The sequence below is a fragment of the Pogonomyrmex barbatus genome, unplaced genomic scaffold, assembly GCF_055798465.1.
Source record: "Pogonomyrmex barbatus isolate J1 unplaced genomic scaffold, ASM5579846v1 scaffold23, whole genome shotgun sequence".
Lineage (NCBI taxonomy): Eukaryota > Metazoa > Arthropoda > Insecta > Hymenoptera > Formicidae > Pogonomyrmex > Pogonomyrmex barbatus.
Window position 1 is genome coordinate 1,282,198 of NW_028297120.1, and position 13,688 is coordinate 1,295,885.

At 33.5% G+C, this 13,688-nt stretch overlaps 1 protein-coding gene across 2 annotated transcripts in view; it reads left to right on the forward strand.

The window, feature by feature from the left end:
* salm (spalt major) overlaps window positions 1-10,396 on the forward strand; it is an 82,664-nt gene extending 72,268 nt beyond the window's left edge. Inside the window, exons 3-8 of one of the 2 annotated variants that reach the window (XM_089078400.1) lie at window positions 430-563; window positions 1,498-1,785; window positions 2,319-2,655; window positions 3,359-3,507; window positions 3,749-3,922; window positions 5,055-10,396. In XM_089078400.1, coding sequence (XP_088934526.1) covers window positions 430-563; window positions 1,498-1,785; window positions 2,319-2,655; window positions 3,359-3,507; window positions 3,749-3,922; window positions 5,055-5,462 — 1,490 coding nt within the window. In that variant the 3' untranslated portion in view covers window positions 5,463-10,396. The remainder of the gene's footprint in view (window positions 1-429; window positions 564-1,497; window positions 1,786-2,318; window positions 2,656-3,358; window positions 3,508-3,748; window positions 3,923-5,054) is intronic. The other variant, XM_089078401.1, reaches the window with a different exon arrangement.
* Window positions 10,397-13,688: the final 3,292 nt, after the last annotated feature.

The window sequence follows — 13,688 nt, forward strand, 5'->3', positions numbered from 1 at the left end:
ATATTTTAATATAAACTTCATGATTTTGAAATAATTTCCATGTATTTGTTATCTTCTAATTGTTTATATGAAACAAGTATCACAGCATTATATTCTCTTAACAATGCATAAAAAATATTATTTTTTTAGAAATATATAAAGTTAATTAAAGTTTTCTATAATGAGTATTCTTTAATAAATACAAAGAAAAACTTTTTTCTAATATTAGCAGAAATTACTTCTTACTAACACGGTTCTCATAAAGAAAATTATATCGATCATATTCTTTTTCGACGGTATATATTATATTCTAAAAATCGCGGAAAAATGGGGTACATTGTGAGAGCAAAATAAAAACGCAATGTGTTAAAAATCTTTTGGAATAATTCGCCGAAATATATGTAGACAAAAGATCCGATTGGAAATGTAAAGTGATACAATTTGTTACAGTACGTGGCAATACCACATGTAAATTCTGCTACAAGACGTTTGCGTGCCAATCTGCGTTGGAAATTCATTATCGGAGTCATACGAAGGAGCGACCATTCAAATGCAGCATATGCGATCGAGGTTTTTCTACGAAGGTAATTAAATCTATTTTATCTCGAGAAGCGAGAACTACGAATTGCCAATCTTTTTCTTTCTCTCTCATTCTTTTTGTATCTGTATATGTTTCTTTATTACATTGTGATTCATATCTTGATGTCAAAATACATTGTTGATTGTGAAACGTTTAATCACATCGATATTATATACTTTGATATCTGCATCCTGCTGCAAAAATATTTTCTTACTTTTTTTGTGAATAATTTCCGCAAACAGAACAAGAATAAATTTACATTGTTACTATATATGGTTTTAAACTTGAAATTTTTCGAAAAATAAAAACATTATGAATACCTATTACAAATATAAAATAATATTTAAAGATATTTGTACATGTTTAATGCTTAATGTATAACAGTCCGCTAGGAATTTGAAAATGTTATGAGCGCACGCAAAAAAATATTACTTTATTTAGTTCCAATAAACATACCGAAAATAAAATTCTCACGCACAATAAAAGGAAAAGAAAAATTTACGAGGCAAAAATTCATTTACAATTTATTTATAATTTAACAAAATAATTGTCCTAAACCATTTTAAATGTTAATCAGTTAATCGGTTGATATATAATACAAAATACATTGCATTTATTTAAATTAATTTCAAACATTGGCTTGGAGAGTACCATTATATAGAATTTTTATAAAAATGATATACTATATCAAAATATATTTGTAGTAAGATATATACATCTCAAATAATAATAATAATAATAATAATAATAATAATGTTAAAAAGATAATATATTACACACAGATCAGCATTATCGCTAATATTACAAAAATATGCGTTGATATTTAATAATAATTAATCGTCCATCTCATCCATCACGCAAAGTTTTTCCTAAAGCTGATACACGCTCTACTCTGTTCACATCGCTTCTATACTCTTCTCGTTCTGCTGTACTTTCAGAACGACGATTCCGGTCAGCAAGTATGTTCCTGCGCGGACCAACCCTTCGCCGCGAAGGGTCCGATCCTCCCACAACCCAATCCCCAATATCGCTCGTACCCGGCGAGATCGGCCGCCGGAAATAGTGAGAAACCGAAACGCAGGCGGCGGCGGCCTGAGGAACGGAAGAACCGGGGGCGGACAGGAACAGGAGGGGGGCGAAGGCTGACGTCTGTTTATCCTGCCGTCCGCCTGCCCCCGCTGATGCCACCCGCCCTCGGACTTCTACCCTCGGACCACGTCTTCCTGGTAAGAGCCTCCTCTACCAGCAAGCGTACATGCATTCGTCCTGTGATCTCGTGCAATCATTAATATTATAGCCAAATTGCAAATTACTTTTCTTTTACATAAACTAAATAATAGCGCGCCCTTCCTTTTTGCGATATACGATACGATAAATAACCTAAGCTTAATACCTCAGCGAATGACGTAATTATCCGTTTAACCAAGTTATATCGCAATGTACGCTTATAATAAAATACTTTATCACAATAATGCGAAAACGTAAATTTGCGAATATAATGCAAGTTACTTTAATAAAACAAAGATATCTCATTTATAACATATTAAAATTCACTTGTAAAATAAATTTAATATATAATTGCAAGATGAATTCCTCATGTCTAAAATAAAAGCTTTTAGTGTGTCTGTACCGTGGCAATCAACGGCAATATTCGTTAATACATCGTGCAAATGCTAAATTTCATTTATAATACTATCCTTTTTTAGAGACCATAATCAACTGCATAATTAAATACAATGGAACATGTTTTGTTGTACAGGGTAATATGAAGCAGCACATGTTAACCCACAAGATTCGCGACATGCCGCCACACCTGTTCAGCGATACCAAACATCAACAACAGCAACAGCAGCAGCAACAGCAGCAGCAGCAGCAGCAGCAACAACAGCAGCAGCAGCAGCAGCAGCAGCAGCAGCAACAGCAGCAGGATCACGAAACCTCCAGAAGTCCAATGTGCGTCGACGATTCGAGTCTACCGCCTCCACCACCGCCACCTCCACCACCCCCGCCAATGCCGCCGACGTCTATCGAGTCCGCGATACCAGTGAAGAGATCTCCGCCGGAAGGAGATCTGCCGGCACCGAAAAGACCAGCCAGTAAGTATAACATATCCTTTGTGTCTACGCGCTTTTTCATAAAGAGAGAGAGAGAGAGAGAGAGAAGAGAAAAGCAAAAAAAATAAACTCAATCTGCTTCTTCATCGAGCGCCACGTATTATTCGAACTCAGCTTCGCATCGGCAGGTCCGATCTCATTGCTAACGCGTTGTTAATCATGATTGGCGGCCCCTCTCGCTAACGAAAACCGTAGTTTGGAGTATCCGACGCTGCTGCTTCGCAACACGCTTTGTTAGACTCTTCCTCCTGCTTCCTCCTGTCCATCATTATTTCTACACGCTTCAGAGTTTCCGTGTTTCCACGCTGAATTGCTGGTGGCGGGTTACGTTCGCTCTGTTTCGTTCCTTCATTCATGTGTGGGGCGAAGTTGAATTTCTTACGTACGTAATCTATGGTGGCATCGTATTTCCATTTCCGGTGCTATATCGTGCCACACATGTAAATATTGTTTTACTGATAAACAAAAAAAAAAAAAAAAATCACGAACTTTTTCCGCTTTGGGACGCCGCTGAGTCTACTTATGTATTTCCGCATTTCTAATAACTTTTACGAGCCACGGCCTCAGACTGAGACTTTTTTTTTATGAAATCACAAATAATAGTTCTTATAAATTAAATCATTATTATCACGTATCACGAAGTCAGGGAGTGACAGTTTAGCGAAATCGTTATGTGTATTTGCAGGCGTGCCGAGCAAGCACTTGTGCCAGATTTGCAATAAGAATTTCTCCTCATCTTCGGCGCTCCAGATCCATATGAGAACCCACACTGGCGACAAACCGTTCCGATGCACCGTCTGCCAGAAGGCGTTCACCACCAAAGGCAACCTCAAGGTACAACACATTAATTTTCTAGCTCTAGTCGAAAGTCTGAGAGTCCTCTCTACTAAGTTCCCGAAAGTCTTTTACTAACACCAGCTAGCCGCTACCGCTTCTACTAACGCCAAAACAACGCGTAAACAAGTCACACAAGTCGCTCGAGCTCGATGAAAGATTAGATTAGCCTAGCTCCGATATCGAAATCTGACGCGTGAATACCGCCTCTGACCGCCCCCCCCTGGTTTCTTTACCGCAGGTGCACATGGGTACTCACATGTTCACCAACGGAACGTCGCGTCGAGGTCGACGGATGTCGTTGGATCTACCGCCTCTGCCCATCACGCCCAAGGACTCGGAGTTTCTTCAGCGACGACCGGACCTTTTTTACCCGTATCTACCCGCGCCATTCCTTAACGGCGTCCAGCAGAAGGTAATGCTTATGTCGTCCGAAGTGAAAGACTATTCTGCCAGCAAAGACCCATTAGTTAATGTTTTATAGATATCGAAGGTACATTGCTACAAAAAAAATTTGCTCTGATAAATTTGTATTATAATTAAGATAATTCGCGAAAATTTTTATTTTATTAGTACTTTTGAAAACAAAAAAAATCTTGCATAATAATCGTTGTTATCTTACAAGAGATCTGTCATAACTGTCCAGAATCGATTCTCTGTAAAATATATTGCTAAACACAAAAAAATTTAAGAGACACACATTTATATTTGTTTATATATTTGTTTATATACTTGTTGAAGATAAGATTTAAGGAGTGAAACAACAGTAACATTTCAAATTTCAGTTTCAAAAGTAACATTTATATTTAATTTCAATCAATTATCAATGAAATGGACGATACATATAAAAATATTTTAGACAAAACTTTTATAATTTTTTGTGTATTTTATGTGTATTTAGATTTTACAAAAATTTAATATGTTTTAAAATATCCCCATCCCTCATTATCATTTTTGTAACATTTTTCAGCTTATTTTTCAAAGATAAAGATATTTTGTAAAATAATTTTATTATATATGGTTGAATTTGAGATAAAATTTCTTTTAACTCTTCCTTTTTATTTCTAGAAGAAATTTAAATTTCACAAAAATATTAATGTAAAATGGGATGTTTTGAAAAATATTAATTTAAAAAAAATTTTAAATATATAGTTATTAAAATACATAAAAAAACCGTAAAAGTTTTATCTAAAATATTTTTCTATATCAATTTATTGATAATTAACTGGAATCAAATATATGTATACATTATCTTATCGTTATCTTTGAGAGGTTGTTTCACCCTTTAAATCTCAAATTGGGTACGATATACGAAAATGTCTACTTTTGTATTTAACAATATATTTCAAGAAGAATCGAATCAATTTCCGGACAATTGCGACAAGCCCCTTTGTTAGAATCTCTAATCACACACGACTAAGCGAAGTATTTCGCCAGAGGAATTTTGGAAAGTAGCCGCGATTAAGCCGCGATAGCCGTTTATTTTCGTTTTTGTAGGTAATTGCCCTCGATTTAAGGCCTAACCAGACGGCGTGTATTACTTACAGCTGAACGAGATTTCGGTGATTCAAAGTAGCAACGGGTTACCGCCACATTCTTTGAGTGCGGGCAAGTATGCGGCGAGCCTGTTCGGTTCGGTGTACGGTGCCGGCGGGGGTGGCTTCTCCCTGGATAAACAACCGATGGCGCCAACCAGCAACGGGCCCCTGGTGGACGGCAAGTCCGCGATACCCTCGGGCTCCATGCTCTTCCAAACACCGTCGCCCTCGCATTCACCCGGAGCGCCATCGTCCAACGGTGGCAGTCAGAATTCCGCTAGCGTGCCGCCTTGGACGGGCGACACTCTTCAGCACCACTTCGACCGGGAAACACCGAGCAGAACCGAAAACGACGCCACACCGCCCACAGCGCGGCTACCACCGCCACCGGCGAGGGGGGAGGGATTAGCCGCGTGAAACCTAACGGATACATATCTTTCCACCTAATTGCACGCGATCGTCCGTTCATACCGGCCGAATCTCCGCTACGTAAGAGGCTGATATATACAATTGATATACAAGAGAATTCTCCAGACTGAATCTAGTTTAGAAGAACAGAGAAAGGACCGTGGCGAGTGAACGCTGACAGCGAGCAGTTCGATCCCGCCGTCTCTCCGTCCCAGTCGGCGAAAGGTTTTTCTTCATCGATTTATTCGTATTGGTCCCGCAAGATCTGCGCGCGACCACTAAAAGTAGAAGACTTACAGAAGTTTTCACTCGCGTGAATGATGCACCGCGTCAAAAATGTGATTCCGCAAATCCCGATCGGGGCAGTCACGCCGTATAACCACGGCTATCTTTCCCGTGCTGCCTCCGTACATTTATATGGGAGGACAATCTCTCCGGAATCTCTAAGAGAAATCGATCGTTTGGATCTCTTCGCGTTGAGGAAACACGTTATCGGAACAATCGCGGTGCAGGTCGACCGAGCACGGCGTAGCCGTTCGGTGATCGAACATGTTTTTGGCATTTCTCCACGTACGAGCGATGACATATCTCTCCCTCTATGCCTCCCCCTCCCTTCTTTCTCTTCTTCTCCCGAATAGCCCGATAGTGGTTTTTCAATGTCTGCTGCAAGCGAAGACACCATGTTCCTATTATCGCACTAGTCTTAATATGCATAAAAGGGATCAGGAGACTCCATTGATCCGTCGACGGCTTCCGAGTAGGCTAAGACATCGAGAGTTACGAAATCTCGGAAACTCTCGATACGCGAGGCTCGATCACGTCACGCGGCCGCTGCTCGCGTTTATCGTTTATTCAAGGCGAGATCTCGTGTGTCGCTCGTCGCGATGCGGGCGGCCGATGACGAGACGTTCCGTTTAAATATTGATCCCGCGCGCGCGCGCGCGCGCGCGCGCGTGTTCGATCGAGCCCCGTATAATGTGCGTAATAATGTACGAACCTACGTACCTATGTACGATTGGCGAATCCTTCGTAAGGGATTCGCGGGAGTCCCCGCGCCAGGACTGGCGGCGCCTAGACTGAGCTCGGCTCGCAAAGGGGGGGGGGAAAGGCGAGCGGATAGGAGCATATCGGAGCCGCAAGACACGTGGCGTCGCGTCCTCACGGGGATGTCCCCGACACAATTTGACCGTCCATTCGCGACAGCGATGGTCATTTCTCCGGATTATTTTAGGCTACGTTATAAAAATACCTATATACATAACGATATATAAATATATATCTATATATATACATATATATACGAATATAAAGTATATATCTGTATGTATATTATAAATATATAAATATATAAATAAATCATTATATATACGTATATATACATACACATATATATATATATATGTGTGTGTGTGTGTGTATACATACATTATATCGATAATAAGGAATAAGACATCAGTTGTGCGCGAGTTGTATATATGTGCGATTGTAATATGTGTATCGCTTCCGTTTGTTTACGTTTGTGTATGCGTGTGTATGTGAATGATAGGAAAACGGAATTAGAACGAGGCAAATGCGAGGAAGATAGAATATAGGTGTAATTTAGGAGGCGGGCCCGGCAGCGCCCCTCGCTGTGATATGAGAGGAGCAGCCTGCAATCATTAAACCAATGTACTTATATCTTGTATTATAGTATTATATATATATATATATATATATATATATATATATACATACATATATGATAATGATAATAAATTTATGATCGTTTACACGCATGGATGGACGAGCATGCATACAGCATGCGATATATTGCGAGTGTCTGCGAATGCCTCGAAATGACAATGAATAATTAAAAAATTAACACTTAATACTATTAGTAACTAAATCCATCCTCCATACATCATCGGCGATGTTTGCGTTGTCGTTGTAAATATTAATAATTATACAAAATTGTAATATTAATTAAATTATAAATAATAAATATTACAACATTTATTATATTTGTTTTAAATGTTATAATATTTATTGCAATTTTTATAAAAATTGTTTATATTCTACATCGCTTCTATTAATTTGATTACAAATTACATTATTCATTTTTGTGAAAAGAAAGATATTTGGAGGAATGATGGCGTTAAACGCAATTTCAAATTTGCGAAAATTTCCAAAAAGTAATTCTTATTTTATTTGCAATTTTGCTGCTAATTTGAAATAAGAATTTGTTAATTTATACAAATATGAGAGAAACTGTGACTATGTCATTGGCTATGTTTTAATATATTTTTTTTAAATGCGATTGTAATTATATTACAAAGTTAATTATGATCTAATAATAATTTATAGAAGACTTTTAAATATTAATCTTTTTATCTGTGATTTTTTAGCAAATAACCCATGTCCATGTAAGTAAATATTGATACATTACTGACATTCGACACATTTAAACGGCATGACGTATACGTAACAAAGTATCTTTTTCATTATTGATTACGTGTATTCAGCTATTTTATCATTCAACTGCAAATAGCCAGTAATAACATGATACAGTAGCATAAATCATTATCACCTATATCGTTATATATTTAATCAATTACTGAACGATCGAAGCATCGCCAATGAAACGTATACCACACATTTACAACACTGTACTAATTTATCATTTATTTATTATTAGCTTTTCTTTCGCGGAGTTCCGATTCTGATACCTATCGTCCATGTACATCTACCGTATCCATATAAAAAAATGTAATTCTTTCCGTAAGTAATACCAAATGTTTAATAAAAATATATATGTAATGAAACACAATATTTTTTCTTAGAAAAGTACGATAATATACATACATTGTCAAATTCAAACGTCGTACATCGTGGATATCCAAAATGTGAATGTCGCACGCAAATATATTATTTTGGCTTGTTGAAAGATTCACCGTAATTTCTCACAAATTTATTTTCCGCATGCATTTGCAGGAGCCATATTGAAACTCTTGTGTACAAATTTCACTTGTTATAAAGTTTGTAAACGAGATATTTCAGAGACTTGCAATGAATTTAACGAATTGTGAATTATATTATACGAACTATTGAAAATGAACGACCGAATTTATAATACGCGCGGAACAATAATTTATGTAGTCCAAATTCTGCTCGTTAAAAAAAGAATTATTTATCATCTCAAAATGATAGATTATTTTACTTTCACGTAACTTCCTCTGTAAACGTAGTCATGATACATTTAAACATATTTTATAATCTTCTCTGAAATTCGTGGATGGTCTGCGTGCATGTCAAACGATAATCATAATCAGTATGATTGACATGAAATGGGATTTTATCCCATGTAATCGATTCTACATGTATGTACATACTCACAAATTAATACTCGTGTAACGGCTTCTATGTATCTTCTCTCCTTTTTAAGACAAAAACCAACCTACACAATAATATACACACAGTAATACAGCGAATGTTATAGCGGTACATGTTACATGCGACGCGATTAAAAGGAGAATGAGCGTGTAACTGAAAAGGCACATGCATCCTCGACAAAACGTTCCGTTGATAGGATAATCCATCTAATTTCTTGTTAGAGAGAAAAAGAGGGAGAAAGAAGAAGAAAGAGTTCTGGGAAAAATACCAGAAAAACACTCATCGTGAGGTAATTCTGGCATTGGCTCATGTGTCTCTCTCGTCGCGTTAACATTACCAAACAAGACAAGGAAAAAAAAATATATATATAAAAAAAAAAGAAGAAAACGAGATGTCACTCGAGAGACGAAATGTACAATCTGTCGCTTCTTCTAGATATGTCACGTCCGCCAAAAAAAATCAAAATCGCTGATAGCTGCTTACTTATTTACTAGTGCAGTGTGTTCGTTCGTTTGTGGGAAATGTGCCGAGAAATTTGCGAGTTTTATAGTCGTCGAGGGGTAGGCCTTGACTCGACCGAAGAACAAGAAGCGATTGAACTTAATGCATCGAAGCATATCGACGTTTTGTACTTACCAAAATCAGATTATATTTTTACGTTCGAAAAGGAAAGAAACGTGTTGAAGAAAGAATGGGAGATATATATATATATATATATATCGGATCATCGGATAATATTCGTCTTCGATGTGTAAGAGTGATCTTCTATAATAGCGGCGATGTAAATTATTCATATTGAGAAAAGATGTGCAAGTGAAAAAAAGTTTGATGTGAATCATTAAAATCGTTTTACCGATCGATCCTTTACGACCCTGATCTTTAACTAGCCAACTAATAGTTGTTTTACGATGTCATAGATAATTTTTTATGAATTTGTATACTTCACAGGAATACATAGATATATTTCCTGCGATGATGCATGTAATGGCAACCCGACGAAAGACTCGGGGACTAGAAAGTCGTCTATCACTTATCGTTTCGCAATTGATTATTCATATATAAAATTACAGATCTTTCTATAGAGAAAAATGTAATATTCCTTTCTCCATTTCGAGAAAGTATCAAAGAACGGCATCTTTTTTGCGAGAAAAATCGCAGAGAAAACTGTATTGTAAATAGTAAATATGTGACGAATAAATGGCCGATAAGTATAGCAAAACGATTAGCGAACAGTCGATGTACATCTTAAATGTATTACCAAAATTTTCGTAATTTAACAATTGACACGCGTTTGAAAAGCACGCGTGTCGTATAAATACTTTATACACGTGTGAATGAAACGTGTTATATGACGCAAACGAAAATATCCCGATAGCCATTAATCTGGCGTAATGACCTGTGAAATTGTCCAAGAAAAATATTGCTTCTACGAATCTTAAGTTATTGTACATATTGTATAATCTATGTATAAACACGACTGTATTAGATTAAAGACCTATCATTGTAGTTAAATACGTTACGAATCATTATAACTATATCACTTCAACAATAAACCATTATTATGATGATGAAAACAGTGAAATTTAAATCAATGATAATCTATACGCATAATATATTTTTTCACAAATTTACAGAATTTACAGAATATTTAATTATAAATTATAATCTTATAAAAAACAAGATTATTCGCGCTGAAGACCGAGCTGCTTGACTGAGAAGAGCCTATATTATCTATGTTTAAACATATGTCTTTGACCAGTATATATTTTTTTTATTGTATAATGATCTTTTAATTGATATTAATTTGATTATTAAAACTAGACTTTAAAAGATTCTTAAAATCATTGAATCCGAAACTGTAACTTGAATATGTCAAAATTCAAAAAGAAATCTCCAATGAAGAAGAAACTCTTATATCATAATTAGAATCTTTCTAATTGAATCCATCATCTTAAATCTTGTATTTTAATTTCAACAAATTTGAATAATATCAAATATTCAAGCCAAATTTCATAAAATTAAGCAATTAATCTATTTTTAAAGAATTAATATGCGATATCTTTTATAATTCAATATAACACTATTGTCTTATTATCTTTTTGTCTTATTCGTAATTGTTAAGAATTAAATAAATTTTATTAATTAAATTATTAATAATCTGCACTAAAAAATTAAATAAAAAGGAACGATAATGAAGAGAAAAATGTATTTATAAAAAATCAATTATACGAGAATCATATAATTCGGTTTATTCTTCAACAATCTGACTTACCGATATTTGGTCAATGACACATGCATGATTCAAATATCTAAAATATTATAATAAAAAAAAAAATAATAAGTAATTGATTTTCTTTTTATTTTTTTACTTCTTTTCTAAAATCATATATTATTATTAGTAATTTTCACAAACCACACACACATTATTCACTGTCAATCCAGTGTTGCTAAGTTAGATCGCTGAAAAATAAAGCGAATTAATTCATTTTAATACATAGTTAAGGCTTCTTTGAATTTAATGCTATTCGAACATATTCGTTTATCTATATAGCGATTAATGTGATGCTTCAAATTGTGATTCTAAAAATTCAAATTTTCCAAGATATTTGTAAAAGTGTCGATATAGGATGCTAGAGAGACGATCAAGTTCTGATGAGAATGCATCTTTATCTAGGCAGAAATGTCGATAAATTACCAACATTTTTAATTTCGTTAACGTATTTTAATCTTAAAAATATATTATTATTACAATTGTGATAAAAGAAACAGTTATTTTTAATTATAATATATCTATATATATATATATATATATATATATATATAGAATACAATTATATCATCAAGTATATATATATATATATATATATATATATATATATATATATATATATGTACTTGATGATATAATTATTAAAAATAAATAAATATATAATATGTCCTGTTACAATCGTATCATCTCTCGTGAAGAATCAATGGAAGGCTAAACAAAAAAATCCTGCCATACGAACTTTGAAATAATTAATCAGATATTAATTTATAAAGATATTCAAATGAGCATGCATCCACGTGAACAAAGTTTTAAGTTTTACCTACGTTCATAATTATCAGGCGGTAAGATGTTGGGAAGTAATGTGCAGTATAAACGAATATAGTACATTATTTATCATACAATGTGTTCGTAAATCTTTACAAAAATTCAATTTAATGCTTAAAATAAGTAATTAACTACTATCTTCCAGTGTTAAATTTTTATATAGAAGTTTCACAGTCAGAAGTATGTTTTTTAAAGTTATCAAATTTCTTAGTTATATCATTGCTAAAAGTGTAATGTAATTAATTATTGAATGATTTAAAATAAAACCTGCTTAAAATATGATATATTAAAATAAATATCATTTTAAAGAAAAACATATATTTTACTTTAACTTCATATTAATTTCATATTATTATTTTATTATATATGAAGCTCATATCTGAAATATTTTTAAACATCGTTACATTTTATAACATATTAAAACATAAAATTTTATCACTATACTATATTTTTGCGATTTTTACTTAACAAGTAATCTTGACCATAAACAGATAAGCTATCAAATATCGTAAATTTTATTGAGTATGCATATATGTATATATATGTATATATGTATGTACGATATGTATGTCAACACGCACATTGGATATTCGAGTATCAACGAGTATTCTCATTGATTTAGTCACATTTCATATTGCATTATTGCATTGTATTTCAACTATATGATAATATTTAATTATGCTTTTAAACTTTACAAGTATTACAATAATATTAAAAATTATTTACAATATTACGGTTTGTCATAAAATAATGATATTCCTTTTAAAATTAATAAAATAATTAATAAATAATTAATAAAAACACCAATTTATTATTTGGAGCACAATTTATATATTTACGAGAAAATTTGATTCGTATATTTAAGTTCGTATATAAAATAATATTATATATATATATATATATAATTTGTTAATCTATTAATTTTAATTACCATAAATTCTCTAATATATAATTGCTTCGCATGTCAACAGTCTCTTTATTACAGAACTGAAGAATTAAAAATCTTGCCCTATTTATAATTAACATCAATCATGTTACTCATTGAGTGATCGAATTATAATTGCTTCAGGATTATCAGCGTAGTTAACGAAACGATAACTTTTATGGGTGCGATATTTGTAGTGACATGTGTACAAGGCTGAGATATGCAGTTATATAACTAAGTTTTGGTTTCATTTCTATATACAATATAACAGAGAAGTAACACATAATTATATTAATATAAAAGAAGACATATGTGTATAATTGATATTTTCTACAGTGATTTTCTATTTTTTAAAAATTTAAAAATCAATAATGTTAAAATTCAATAATAACTAATTCTGATATTGAATTTCGTGATCTTTTATAGAAATTTTATTATAATTGACAATCGTCGATAAATAACGGCGTTAAATTGATATCAAGAGAAGTAAAATATAGATCTCTTTTCTTGGTAGACAACATAAATTTAATATATTTTATCAAAACAATTCGACCCGTTTGAAGCTTAAACTCAAATTTTACATTATTTAAAATTTTCAAGTCTGTCTTTTTCTATCGCTAAGAAATATTTAGGAAATGTGAATTCATCTCCTTCTGTCAACTATTCTGCTGATTACAATTAAAAAGTGACGAAAAAAATATTTAAATTCCGTTTGAATATCTACCCTCCTTGTGCGTTATTCAAAATCAATCGTGTGCACGAGGTGGGCTGAAACTACAAAAAATTATGGGCATAAAAGTCCAACGTGTAAAAACATGTAAAAATAATATAAGCAATATAATTCCCT